Source organism: Gadus macrocephalus, chromosome 8, assembly GCF_031168955.1.
Source record: "Gadus macrocephalus chromosome 8, ASM3116895v1".
In the NCBI taxonomy this organism is placed as follows: Eukaryota; Metazoa; Chordata; class Actinopteri; order Gadiformes; family Gadidae; genus Gadus; species Gadus macrocephalus.
The window spans coordinates 5,183,402-5,196,795 of record NC_082389.1 but is presented as its reverse complement, the minus strand read 5'-3'; the positions used below and the strand labels follow the sequence as shown (position 1 = coordinate 5,196,795).

General features: G+C 46.3%; 1 protein-coding gene across 1 annotated transcript in view; it reads left to right on the top strand.

Moving 5' to 3' along the window:
- Positions 1-13,394, top strand: part of tnr (tenascin R (restrictin, janusin)) — a 126,884-nt gene that overhangs the window by 76,981 nt on the left and 36,509 nt on the right. The window contains 10 exon segments of the mRNA XM_060058372.1: positions 1,332-1,447; positions 3,953-4,103; positions 7,894-8,072; positions 8,495-8,585; positions 9,236-9,318; positions 10,210-10,312; positions 11,621-11,710; positions 12,394-12,425; positions 12,427-12,528; positions 12,890-13,019. Coding sequence (XP_059914355.1) covers positions 1,332-1,447; positions 3,953-4,103; positions 7,894-8,072; positions 8,495-8,585; positions 9,236-9,318; positions 10,210-10,312; positions 11,621-11,710; positions 12,394-12,425; positions 12,427-12,528; positions 12,890-13,019 — 1,077 coding nt within the window.

The following is a 13,394-nucleotide window of genomic DNA, read 5'->3' as shown; positions in this document are numbered from 1 at the left end:
CAAGGCAGCGTAAGGGCAGCCACCTTGCGTTGCAGGAGGGTGTGCGTTTCTCCTCGTAGATGTGCGGTACAACCAAGGACCGTGTTCAGTAAAATAGAGATTGTAACATCGACTTACTACACAACCAGGCTCACCTTCAATGCTCAATCTCTCCATCACGCCCCGGAGCAAATCAATAGCAAGACAGGATATCCCATCACTTGGATCGTACTCTCTACCCCTCTCACTCTCTCCACACACACACACACACACACACACACACACACACACACACACACACACACACACACACACACACACACTTGGACACACATGCACACACACACACACACCATGAAGCACACACACACACACACGGACACACAAACACACGCACATACATACACACATATACACAAACAAGCACACCCACACAGTTATGCACACACACACACACACGAAAACGTATGCATTTGATAACAGATGATGACAGTTTTCAATACGCCGTGATGGCATCAACACCTCGGCAGGCGTAGACGAAAGACGAAGATCGATGTCACTCTCTCTCCACAAACTCACTCCCACACTCCTTCATCACCTCCTCTGTGCGTAGAGGAAGAAATTAAGAAAACATTTCCATGCACACACCCCCATTCGGTCGGCGGTGTTCATTCGGGCTTTGTTGTCATGACATCAAATCGCTTTCAAATCACCAGACTTTGTAGCGAAAAAAGATAATCAACCACACTTTCAGAAATAATAGGTTTCTCCTCATTTGACTTCATCATCGTGATTACATAATTATATGTGTATTAATATTTTGCCTAGTTCTATCTTCAAATGACACGTTATTCTAATACGTCCGTCAGATTAATAGAATCTCTCATGCGTCAGATCAATTTATTTCAGAGTAATGAGGCCAGCTCAGGGCAATCATGTCGGATTAGAAAACGCGTATAGTTTTAATCAGAACTCAACCAAGTCATGAAGAATATTTAAAGGAATCAATTCAGAAATGAACCATATAGAAAGAAAAAAATAACCTAAAGGCAGTAAGACTGACGGACAAACTGAAAGAAAAATGTAGACAGAAAACAGCCAAAAACACAGCAGGAAACAAGAGGACAAAACGCAGGGGAAGGTAAAATAGTATGCGCTGTGCAGGAGAAGGCAAGGGCTGAGAGGGCTGAGGAGAGGGGTGAGGAGAGGGGTGAGGAGAGGGGTGAGGAGAGGGGTGAGGAGAGGGGTGAGGAGGAGAGCGGGGAAGCCAGCTGTACGCCGCCGGAGAGAGAGACGGAGCGCTGATTGATGAGCGCTGAGGACCAGTAATACATCTCTGGCTACCTCTGTAGATCTCTCCAACCCCAACGGTTTACTCTTCAAATCCATCACCGAGACCACGGTGGAGGTCCAGTGGCAGCCCTTCTACTACTCCTTCGATGGATGGGAGATCAGTTTCATCCCAAAGGTGAGGAGGTGACTGCAGACAGTGTATTTGAACACAAGCACACAAACCGTCCACCCCCACCATTGAGAATGGTGGGGGTGGACAGTGGGGTTGTGTGTGTGTGTTTGTGTGTCTGTGTATGAGAGAGAGAGCGAGAGAGAGAGAGAGAGAGAGCGAGAGAGAGAGAGAGAGAGAGAGAGAGAGAGAGAGAGAGAGAGAGAGAGAGAGAGAGCTACACCCACACCCACACCTTCTGAAATCTTGCATCTAGAACATACACCCACAAATACCCAGCAGCAAGGCTGCACGCACACCAATAACTCGCAATTACTACTACGTGCCTTTTCAAACATTAAGTCTCCTGAGCGTAGGAAACATTATTTCTACGATTTCTGGCTAGTACTCAGTCAAGCCATGTCGCACTGCTCTAACGGCAGCTGCAATGGATGCATTTTCTTGGGATCTATTCAACATGAACCCCATACCAAATTAGATAAGTGGATTGTATAAAGCTTATTGGCTATTAAGTGGATGAGCCATTAAATCCTTCTCAAGGACCAACCCTCCGCGAGAACCATAACAGTAGCCTGCTCAAAGGCAGAAGGCGAGTACAAAACCTTTCTGTTTCATTCCATCAGTAAACTCTAGGTACTCCCAGCACTCTAATCTCGGCCCCTCTCAAAGTAATTGGTTTTCTTCTTTAAGGTTCTCTCCAGAGAAGGTATCCTTTGGTTGGTTCAGCGTCGGCAGCTTAACTCTGACACTTTGGTATTCTTTGGTGCTTGCTCTTATTTAAAAGGAAAAAGAAAATAGAATTCAAACTCGAAAAGAAAAGTTTGCAAATGCAAAGTGAAGTATTAGGGAAAGAAAGAGAGACCAATGGCGGGATTAACCCTTTCTTACATCTCACCTCCGCTTCCACTGTTGTCAGAAACCTTGTTCTTTTTCTCATGTTTTTCTTTTTGTTGTCCTTTTTTCATCCCTCTCTCATCCCCTCCAACCACCGCCAGCCCCGGGGGAAATCATATTAGGAGACTGCAGTTCAGCCCCCTGCGGATTACATCCGGCAATGGGATTGTGAATTTTGACAATCTCGTAATGGAACTAGCCATAAAAGCTTTCGGCCAATGGGGACAAACATGGAACTCACTTTCCAGCAAAACAGAGAGATAAGGCAGACAGTGCTACGTGAGAGAGAGATGGAGAGGGAGAGAGAGGGAGAGAGAGAGAGAGAGAGAGAGAGAGAGAGAGAGAGAGAGAGAGAGAGAGAGAGAGAGAGAGAGAGAGAGAGAGAGAGAGAGAGAGAGAGAGATGGATAAACAGAGACTGATGGACAAGCAAAAGTGAAAGGCCATGATAAAGAATGACTCAATAAGAGAGCGAGAGATTGAGAGAGTGAGACAGAAACAGAGAGAGTGAAGTATAGAAAGTAGAAAGTGTCTGTGTCTGGTTGATGCGTCGATGCATGCTGCATGAGTGTGTGTGTGTGTCTAGGAGAAAGCTATCGTTGATGCTGAACCTGAGGGCTGGCTGCTTAGTTTACAAGGCCCTCTTATGGCCTTGTAGCAATAGACCAGGGGCTATCTTATCATGAGAAGTAAAACACATTATACAGAGCATCACTTTTCACGCAATCTTTAAATATTCACCAAAGGTTTTTATTACTGCACGACGGCTTTTAACAGTACAATTTTCATTCTGATGGTAAATAAAGAAACAAAACAAAACTTTCAAAAGTATTTAAAAAGTGTAAGCCTTAATCGGAAGAATATGGAAATTGAGGCATTTGGAGAAGACAGCAGAATTGAACAAAGCAGTTAATTTTATAATTATACAAAATAAAACCGTTGAAGATGATTATGCCGCAATCACCGTCCACATACTATTACACTCTAATATAATGGGGATTTCTCATTTTTTAGAGCCACAGTAATTACGACCAACATTTAGTGAGTTTAACGGCGTTCCTTGATGGTTTTCTCGTTGCAGTCATCAAATTGATTGTGCCACTAATTGCGGACGGAACCCATTGGATGAGCAATTTGCAGCATGTTTCGATCTTTTAAATAAAGATTTCACGATGCAGGATTCTGGAAAGCTGAAACAGCAGTGTTTATGTGACAGCAGAATATTCTGTCTGGTGTTAGGAAGTCCATTGAAAACTCTCTTCTTTTGACGATAGCTGTACTAATGGCAGCAATGGCATATCGACCACCGCTTTTACAAAATGTTCCTTGCCATCCAAAATATTGAATCCCTTGTAATCCATGTATTTGCTAGAAAACTTTAAAAAGCATTTTCATTGGTGACATTTGTTGATGTACTAATATCCACATGATAATAACTGTAATGCACAATTAAAAAAATAGGATTTATTAAAATATATGTGTCAAACTGAGATATCTGTTTTTGGAAGTTAACTCCTCACAAGTCCGTCCGTGTGTCTCATTGACACACACCGAAACGCTGTCTTTAACCAACCAGCCCCAACAGCGATGGACCCGTGTGTTTCCCCTCCACCTCCAGGACAACGACGGGGGAATGACGGCGCAGCTGCCCAGCACCATCACCTCCTTCCTGCAGAGCGGCCTGCGTCCCGGGGAGGAGTACACCGTCAACCTGGTGGCCCTCAGGGACCAGGGCCGGAGCCAGCCCGTCACCGCCACGGTCACCACGCGTACGTAACCCCCCCCAAGCGCTGGACCTGTCGTCACGGCAACCTACACGGGGCTCACAGGGGAACGACCGCAGAGTCGCGGGAATGGGGTTCCCGGTTGCGGTTCGAGTGGCCGACGGGAAATGTCCCCCCCCCCCCCCCCCCCCCCCGTTCTGTGTCGATGTGTTTGCACACACTGGCCGCGTGTTGAGCGTTAACCCCCCCCGAAACATTTACGCTTTCATCGAGATGGAATATTACCGAGGGGCCTGGTACACAGCTGGGTCTTCTGATACGAATCAGTTCAACTCGGCACAACACAATGGAGGAGGATTTATCAATGTCAGGAAGGACCTGTAACAAGGAAAACTCACAATAATACAATGATTCGTGCCTGCTCTTGTTTCCAAGTGCTAATCCACCTTTAAACCCTGCTGCTGCTCATTGGGGGCTTGCCCGCTAATGCTATTCTTACTGCCGTGAATGCACAGATGGATGGTCTGAGAGCGAAACAGAGGAATGGCTGTTTCATGTGTACTCGCCGCCGGCACTTTATATCTGGATTGTTAATTAAAATCAACTTGTTGAGTTAGTCATAATTAAAACGGCAAACCGTTATCCTGTTTCTCTCTCTGTGTTGGGTTTCGCCTCAATCAGAAAGTATAAAGCAGGTGAGAAGGCTACTAAGAAAGTAGTTTGGAATCTTAAACTATGTTGAGATGGAAACACACACATGCACACCCACACACACACACACACACACACACACACACACACACACACACACATACGCTTCTAAATGAAGATACACTTGGGTATAGAAAACGTCAAATTTGAGAGTAGACAATAAGTCACAGACACACGCTTCCAGGCTTACGGTGAGCTCTGGAGACATTAGGGGCCCTCTATAAGCACACACAACCACACACACACACACAGACAGGTGCACAGTTACACGCACATGCACACACACACAGAAGCACACACACACAGGCACAAGCACAAGCACGTACCGACACACACACACACACACACACAAACACTCAAACTGAAATTACACTCAGGTATGTACAAACACACACACACACCCACACATATAAGCAGAGGCACACATGCACACACGCGCACATACCGACACACACACACACACACACACACGCCCACGCCCACACACAAACATTGGCACGCCAGCCCAGCACAAGGAGAGACCCAGACAATAATAGAGGATGTCACTCTGACGTATTGGCCGGGCCCCCCCACCACTTAGGACCCTAATATAACCTGCGCCCCAGTCCTCACCTGAATGACACTACTTAGACAGCCATGCTATCTCCAATCCAAACTCCTCTGTAACAATCCCAAATATGCGCTCTCCGCAGTCAAAACACCATCCATTTCCTGTCAGCTCGCCGGCCACCCCCCTGTCAGTTGTAATTAAGTAGGCATTCATTATTCATGTGGCTCCCTCATTAATGTTTGAACGTTATCCTTCCGCGAGACACCTTATTGGATAAAGAGGGACGAGGAGGCAGAAAAAAAGGAAACAAATTTCAAGGCCCTTAATTATTCATATCGGTAAAGATTTATCTTTCCTTGGAGACTCGGGATGTCTGGGTGGGTAGTGGGCAGTTTGTGTGTCTGTGTGTGTGTGTGTGTGTGTGTGTGTGTGTGTGTGTGTGTCTTGAGAAAGGCGGCGGGTAGGAGGAGCAGAAGGAGACCTCTGAAACGTCAGGAAGTTGCCCATGAACAGAGGACCTGTCTTTCTCAGGGCAGGTTTTATAGCACAGACCCCTTGGGGCCAATTTTAAATCTCCCAGTGCCTTAAGGACCGACGTGGACGGGGCCGTACCCATGCCGGCTCTTCGTCTGGGCCCCTCCAGATGTGGAGGGGGTTAGAGGGTGACATTCTGAAGAGCGTTCTGTGGTCCGTCGTGCGAGTCAACCGGTGGGATGATTGACGTGGACATGCATAATGCAGGGCGGACCCACGGAGAGTGAGCGAGGGTGCCGTTGTAGAAAGGGAAGTGGGACGAGAAGGCTCCAGACCCGGTTTGACCCAGAGCCTGCACACGCCGGGTATTATTTCATGTGAGCTATAATGAATATATGTTTTTAACGTTTTTTGTTTTTTTCTAAGTTGAAGGGGCTTTTGTCGGTATCATGTATCTTTTATTTCCATCCCATTAGCGGTCCTCAATGAGGGACGGTTTGATGTGCAGATATTTCTCCCTCTAATGCAACCCTAGATCTAATTATCTCTGGTATTGGAGGAGAGGTCACAGGCCCTATCTATTTTCTGCCTCTGATGAGTGGAAAAAGAGAAAAATCGATGATGAGGTTCAGTGATTGTGACTGGGGTTTGATCCCTGCCGGGCGAGAGCTTACAAACGCGGGGGGGCAAGGACCAAGAATCTTTTATTTATTATCAGCCCTTAAACATTAAAGTTAGGGTCATTTCTATCCATAAGGTACTCATTATCCATCGTTAATAACTTCTTTCTGGTATAAAAATGCATCTCTTATTGGTATTCAGCGATTGACCATGGCTCTCTCTGGTCCTTGAAGGTTTTGCAGTTTTGATGTGTGTGTTTATATAAAATATATAGTTGTTAATAATACCCTTGTAACTTAAAGAGCCAGTGAACCAAAATCCTTTTGTGGGTGTAAAAGCAAAGAAAAATTGTCTCCCCAAAACACAACGCAAACGTTGTACTCTACTTCGAACATCATTTTGTGAGGCTGAAGTGTCTGTTAGTGTACTCCTCGACATCATGACATGACACAGCTGAAACAGTGGGTTCACATTCTCTTTAAAAAAGGATCTCACCTCTGGTGTTTCTTATTTGGCTGACAATTTTTTTTTTCATCAGATAGTCTTTTTAGATATAGAAATTCTGTCAGTATATAATTGACAAAAGGAAAACATGCAATGACATGTGGTGTGTACACAGAACTGCTTTAAAAAACACATAACACTGTCGGAATAACGGAGTCTCATCAAATGAATTAGTAAAATATCAAACCCTGTGCATCATTGTTCCGTCACGCTCTTGTGTCATACAGTTCTATGGTTATATTCAACAACCTTATCTTAGTTTCTCTATTCCATTTTCCCAACAGTGGGTACTTACAGCTCTGTGTTGCCTATAGCGACCGAGCCAATACTACATTAAGCTTTGAACCGCACTGAAGTCGGAAAAATCAAACGCGACGCGTTTGAAGGCTGCACTCCATCTCATCGATTAGCGGACGGCCTCGGCCGCTCCGCTCGTGCACTGTGCACGTAAGCATGGGGGGCTGGTTTGAGCGAGGGACAGACGTGCACGTTGATCGGAACGGGATTGGGGGTCCAACTCGTCAGAGTGCGAGCGTCCCGGTATGAACCGAGGACGGGTAATGGGACAGGACGTGTATCGGGTTTCCTCTGGTCGACACGGTGCAGATGATTGGTTGGTTGGTTGGTCGTTAGTGACAGGGGATCATGTGATCATAGGAGAATCGTTGTGCTGCTGGGGTAGACCTTACAGCCAGGATTGTCTTGAAACAAAGGTTTTGAAATCTCGATGAGATTTTGACCAACAATGTGCCATTAAAAAAAAAATCTCTCTATGAGATTTTAAACGGTTAAATATGATGACTGAAATAAAACAAAATAAATCTTCATTAGAAAAAAGGAAATAGTGTCATGTATCAGTGTCATCAAAAATACATTGCATGCCTATAATATACGTCAAGTGTGGACCTCATTCAGGCTAAGACTACAGGAAGTCACATGTTTTCCCGTTTGTCTCTTGTCCCGCCCCCCCTGCAGTGATCGACGGCCCCACCCAGCTGGTGGTGCGCGACGTGTCCGACACGGTGGCGTTCGTGGAGTGGACCCCGCCCAAGGCCAAGATCGACCAGATCGTGCTGCGCTACGGCCTGCTGGGGGGCGAGGGTCCCCGGACCACCTTCCGCCTGCAGCCCACCCTCAGCCAGTACTCACTACAGGTCAGGAGGGAGGGGGGGAGAGAGAGAGAGAGAGAGAGAGAGAGAGAGAGAGAGAGAGAGAGAGAGAGAGAGAGAGAGAGAGAGAGAGATTATTAATCTGACGTGTCACATTTTGGCCAAATTGTGATATCTAACCTATCTCTACTCTCCTGAACACTGCTGACTCACTGTGCCTCAGTGGCTATAAGCCAATCAGAGTGCTTTTTACGTTCACTATCTGTATGATTTAGCCATTTTTGGCGCTAGGTACAAGACAAACCTTAAAATATGCGTCCGTCATCTATGTGACTTCGGCCTTTTTTAACACTACGTAAATACAAGATGAATCTTAAAACATGACTTCCTAGCCTCATTATGCCATGAGGCTAACGCTAACCAGTGGAGAGACCTGAAGGGCTGCTTCCTGCGTGTCCGTCCCCCAGGTGCTGCGGCCTGGCTCCCGCTACCACGTGTCCGTGAGCGGGGTGAGGAGAGGCAACGAGAGCGGCCCCGTCTCCACCGAGTTCACCACCGGTGAGACCACTCTCATGGAGGCACATGTGTGCCGTGGCGTGTGTGTGTGTGTGCGTGTTTGCGTGTGTGTGTGTGCGTGTGTGTGTATGTGTGTGTGTGTATTTGCTTCTGTGTATGCTAATAAAAAGTCTCAGGATTGATAGCTGCGGCAGGCACCGCTGCCAGGCCATATTGAAGGAACCGGGTAACATCTGCTCCAAACTCACGTTTTAGTTTCGGAAACGTTATTTATGGCAGGCGACTGTTTACTGATCTTTGATGGCTGAACAGATGAACATCCACCGTGAAATGTTGTTTTCCACTGGGTAGAGGCTGTTGTTATAGACGCTACGTCAAGGAACATGACACTAACTGTAATTTCGGAAGATGTAAAATGCGGAACGTCGCACTAAACTCAAATGCGTATAAAAAAAAAGCCGAAACACTCGACGTGCATGAATAAGACGTGTAATGAAGTTTAACACCAAGGCCGGTCCACTTGTGAAAAGTAGTCAGCGACACTATTAATGGCTTGGCGACTTTAAAAAACTGATCAACTATGACCAAGACTTTAGATCCTGTTGTATGAATTGCTGATGTTGACTTGCGCACCGTTTTTTGAGAAATGGTCTCACTGTCCCCAACATTGTCAGTTTTATCGTTCTTCTCAGAGATTGATGCCCCCAAGAACTTGCGGCTGCTGTCCAAGACCTCCACCACTCTGGAACTGGAATGGGATAATAGTGAGGCAGAGGTCAGTGTTGCAGTCCCGACTTCACCCTTGCGTGGTGCCAGATATGTGGGGAGTGTGAATGCTTTGTGTCTCTCCAGGATCTGCTCTCACTTGGGAATAAAATACACTGCAAACAATCCTGGAAAGGCATGGATATGCCATCAATTGGATAATAATTGTATATCATGTTAAAAGCTCCGCTAGGTTGGGCTAAAGCTCAACCAGGATAAACAGCAAAGTTCCTCTCAACAAACCAAATGCGAAAGCCGATTTCTTGAGCCTCTTCACAAACCCAAGCTTCAGCCTAGAGCACAAAAGCGTAAAGCTTCGGATCTTTCTTACATTCTTGTCTTCACACCGGCACCATATTAAATCCCACACAGCGCATTTCAATTGATCAGCTGAAGGAAATCGCTGGCAAAAACACAAAAACTCCATACCGGAGAAAACACGCTCCGCAATGAAATTCATAAAGCAGTGATCTCTATGTTTGACTCTATGTCGTGCATGGTACACCTGAGCTATGCTGTGTTCAGGCCTTTGCAGTCACACCTTCATGGGCAGTTCAGAGTTCGCTTTGATTCTACATAGCCCCCCCCCCCCCCACCCCTCTTGCGCAATTATTGTACGTTGTACATCCTTGCACTTCAAAATAGTACTTAGCTTTGTGTATCATCTTATCTTAGCTATCTTTGTTGCATACGGGGAAGGGTTTAACCTAACAGCTGTTAGTGCTTGGTGATTGGTCCTATCAACATCCTTACTGTACCGACAGCGATATATTGTTTCTCTTTCTGACAAATGTACTTCTTGTAAGCCGCTTTAGATTAAAGTGTCTCCCAAATGCCCTAAATGTAAATGCACAAATGAGACTGCAACGGGAATCTTAACAGCGACTATGGTTATGTGCAGGTGGAGGGCTACCAGGTGGTATACAGCACGCTCGCAGGAGACCAGTACGACCAAGTCATCGTGCCGCGCAACGAAGAAGCCACCACCAAGACCACCCTGACAGGTGCGCCAGCAGCAGCATGTCACGTCTGACTCCATTCAACGAACCTTCATTTCAAAAGCGCTCCCCCTTCAATTATTCATCGTATTCCTCTCCCTCATAGTGACCCTGTGAGAGCGCTGGCGAGTTTAGGAGCCTTACAACATTCAGCCTTTCCTGTTTAGTGCTATCAGAGAGGATATGATGTAGCCTGGTACTGCCAGACTCTCGTAATTCTTTTCATTTGTACAGTGAGTCTGGACCTACTCAATTGACAAATGTTAACTCACTTGAAGGCGGTTGTCTGTTGAAGTTTAAAACTATTGGATCTGCCCAGTGCCACTCTGGATCTGCCATAACCCATCGCTAACGTTTGGCCGGGAATCACGTTGCGCGCAGGCTGTAAACAAACCAAACACCGTGCGTGAAGATGTCCGTCAACGAGAGCTGACTTTAACGTCATTGGTCTCAGCTACTCCCTCTGTTCGCTCATTGGACGCAGAAAACGTAGACGGAGAAAAAACCCACCAACGTACCGCAGACCCAGACCTACTGCTGAAGGGAAATTCAAATTGAGCTGGAACAGTACTTAGGCGGGCGGAGCCCGGCTAGATATTATGTAGCCCACATGAAAAGGTGTAATAGACGCGATCACTCTCGGTGACGTGAATGCGGGCAGCCGGGCTTCTTGTTACCCTGCGGCGCCGTTGAATGGCTGTTACGAGAGCAGGGGGTCAGCCGGGGAGGGGGTTTGTAAAAAAAAAAAAAAGGACAGGGTGATTTAAAGGGCACAGCCAATATAAAGGAGTCGGAGCTGGGGGTCCGCCGGGGCGTTTTGCGGCGCCACAGCATCGCTCCCCCGGCCACTCTCGTTTCCTTTCATTCGTCCGCCGCACTCAGCTCTGTGTCGGGGCGCACAGCCCTGGTACTACCTCGGTGCGCGTCGTGGTTCTTTGTGTCCTTCTTTTATGTGTGTTTTAAAAGGGTTCCGACGAGGTAAAAGTATTAGGTATCGGTCTGACCGAGTGATCTTGAATGATGCCGACAGTATGTGTCTTGGTGTGTAGCAGTAAACCATGTGATTGAACAAAATTGTAGAGGAAATTCAGTGCATATAGATCCCCATTTATCTGTATGGCTCTCTGTATGGCTCTCTCTGTATGGCTCTCTCTGTATGACTCTCTCTCTCTCTCTCTCTCTCTCTCTCTCTCTCTCTCTCTCTCTCTATCGCTCTCTCCGTCTCTCTCTGTCTCTGTTTGCGTGTCTCTCTCCCTCCCTCTCTCTCACTCTCGCTCTCACCCACTCACTCTCTCTCCATCATCTCCAATGTAGACCTGATGCCAGGTACGGAATATGGTATCGGCATATCTGCAATGCAAGGCGCCAACCAGAGTACACCAGCAACCATGAACGCCAGAACAGGTAACATAGTTTCTATTAACCCCAATGTGTTACATATCTAGGACAGTCATTGTTTATGGGGAAGCATAAAAACACCACAGACCCCTTTAGCTGCTTTGTCTTTCGAATCCCAAATTAGTTTCAGGTCAGTGCTCTTGAACAAAACCATTACGAAGAAGTGCTTTTCGAGGGAAATAGGCAGATCTAACTTTGGCAGGATGTAAATGTTTTAGTGGCTGTTTAAAATTCCGGGTTTATGTCAAGGTTTTGTAAAAGCATTTATCTCTCTCAAAAGAGAGAGAAAAATCATACATCATTAGATTCATATATTTTTTGTGCAAAACCTTTGACTAAGTGCAAACCTTTTGACACTTTAATGTTGGCTATACTTAATCCTCTAAATATGTGATTGAAATGTCTATCAGTTCCAGATAAATGTTATGTAAAACACTTCTTGGTAAAATGCTGTTGGTTGCAAGAGGAAAGTCTTCATGTTCTGTTTTTTTGGTGTCATCTTCATGCATTTGTAGCACCTGCTACAGATGTGTGAAGTTTGATGCGGGCACTCAATTCATGTCAAATCTTTTTTTGTTGTATTTTTGTTGTATTTTTTTCATCCACGTGGATGCTATTTGCCCACCGAATGTCTTGATAGGCTAGTCCCCCTTACGCCCCCCCCCCCCCCCCCCTGTGTCTTTCGTTAGGTCTGGACGTTCCACTGGACCTCACCGTCACCCGCCTCGACAGACAACACCATCACTCTGGTGTGGGGCGTGGTATCAGGCCCAATCGATCACTACAAAGTTACATACACATCGTCCTCCGGCACCACCACTGAGGTAACTGGTCCTCAGTCGGCTGGATGGGTGAATGGGTGAATGGTTAGATGGCTGGGCTGTGCAGTGGATAAATGGAGCACGGATAAGAAAGATGGATGGGAGGCAGCGAGGATGGATGCACATGTGGAGGATTGATGGATAAAGCGTGGATGGACATACAGAGGTAAAGTTAATACATAGGACCGATTGAGGAGCCGCCAGGGACCCATATCAGATAGAAAAAGAGCCAGGTATGACAGCTACGAAGATAAATATACGTCTAACCCATTTTTTTCTTTTGCGAAACAGCCATCCGGGATCGACACGGCCGTTCATCTTCCCTGGATTTTAACTAGCGCCCTCATCTGTTCTCTTCCTTCAGAAAACTGTTCCTAAGGATGTGACGACCACCACTCTGACTGATCTAGAGCCCGGCACGGAATACACCATTACCGTGGCCGCGCGGAGGGGGAGGCAACAGAGCACCGCCGCCACCATCGATGCCTTCACAGGTAGCGTAGCATCGGCATGTTGAGACACGCACCCCTATTGATTTGGACCGGCCCTTAAAGTGATTACCATTGCAAAAAAGATCGATATATTTTCTTGTCACGCTTTGTGTATGCAATTGAATGTCTGTACTAACTGAAAAATGTTTTTTGGAAGACCTTGAGGATTCAATGGCTGGGTGCTGCGGCACGGCGTTACTTACTTGCCATTATCCAATATAATGACTTCGGCTCACAGTTTGTTCATAGGAAGTTATGAAAGATTTCGTTGTGGCACTTGGTCAGGGTAGTGGAGCTAGCTTTGGGAACAGATGAAGACCTGAAAAAGACAAATTTGTTTAAAAAAAAAGTATATGCGGCCGATGGGTAAATAAAATC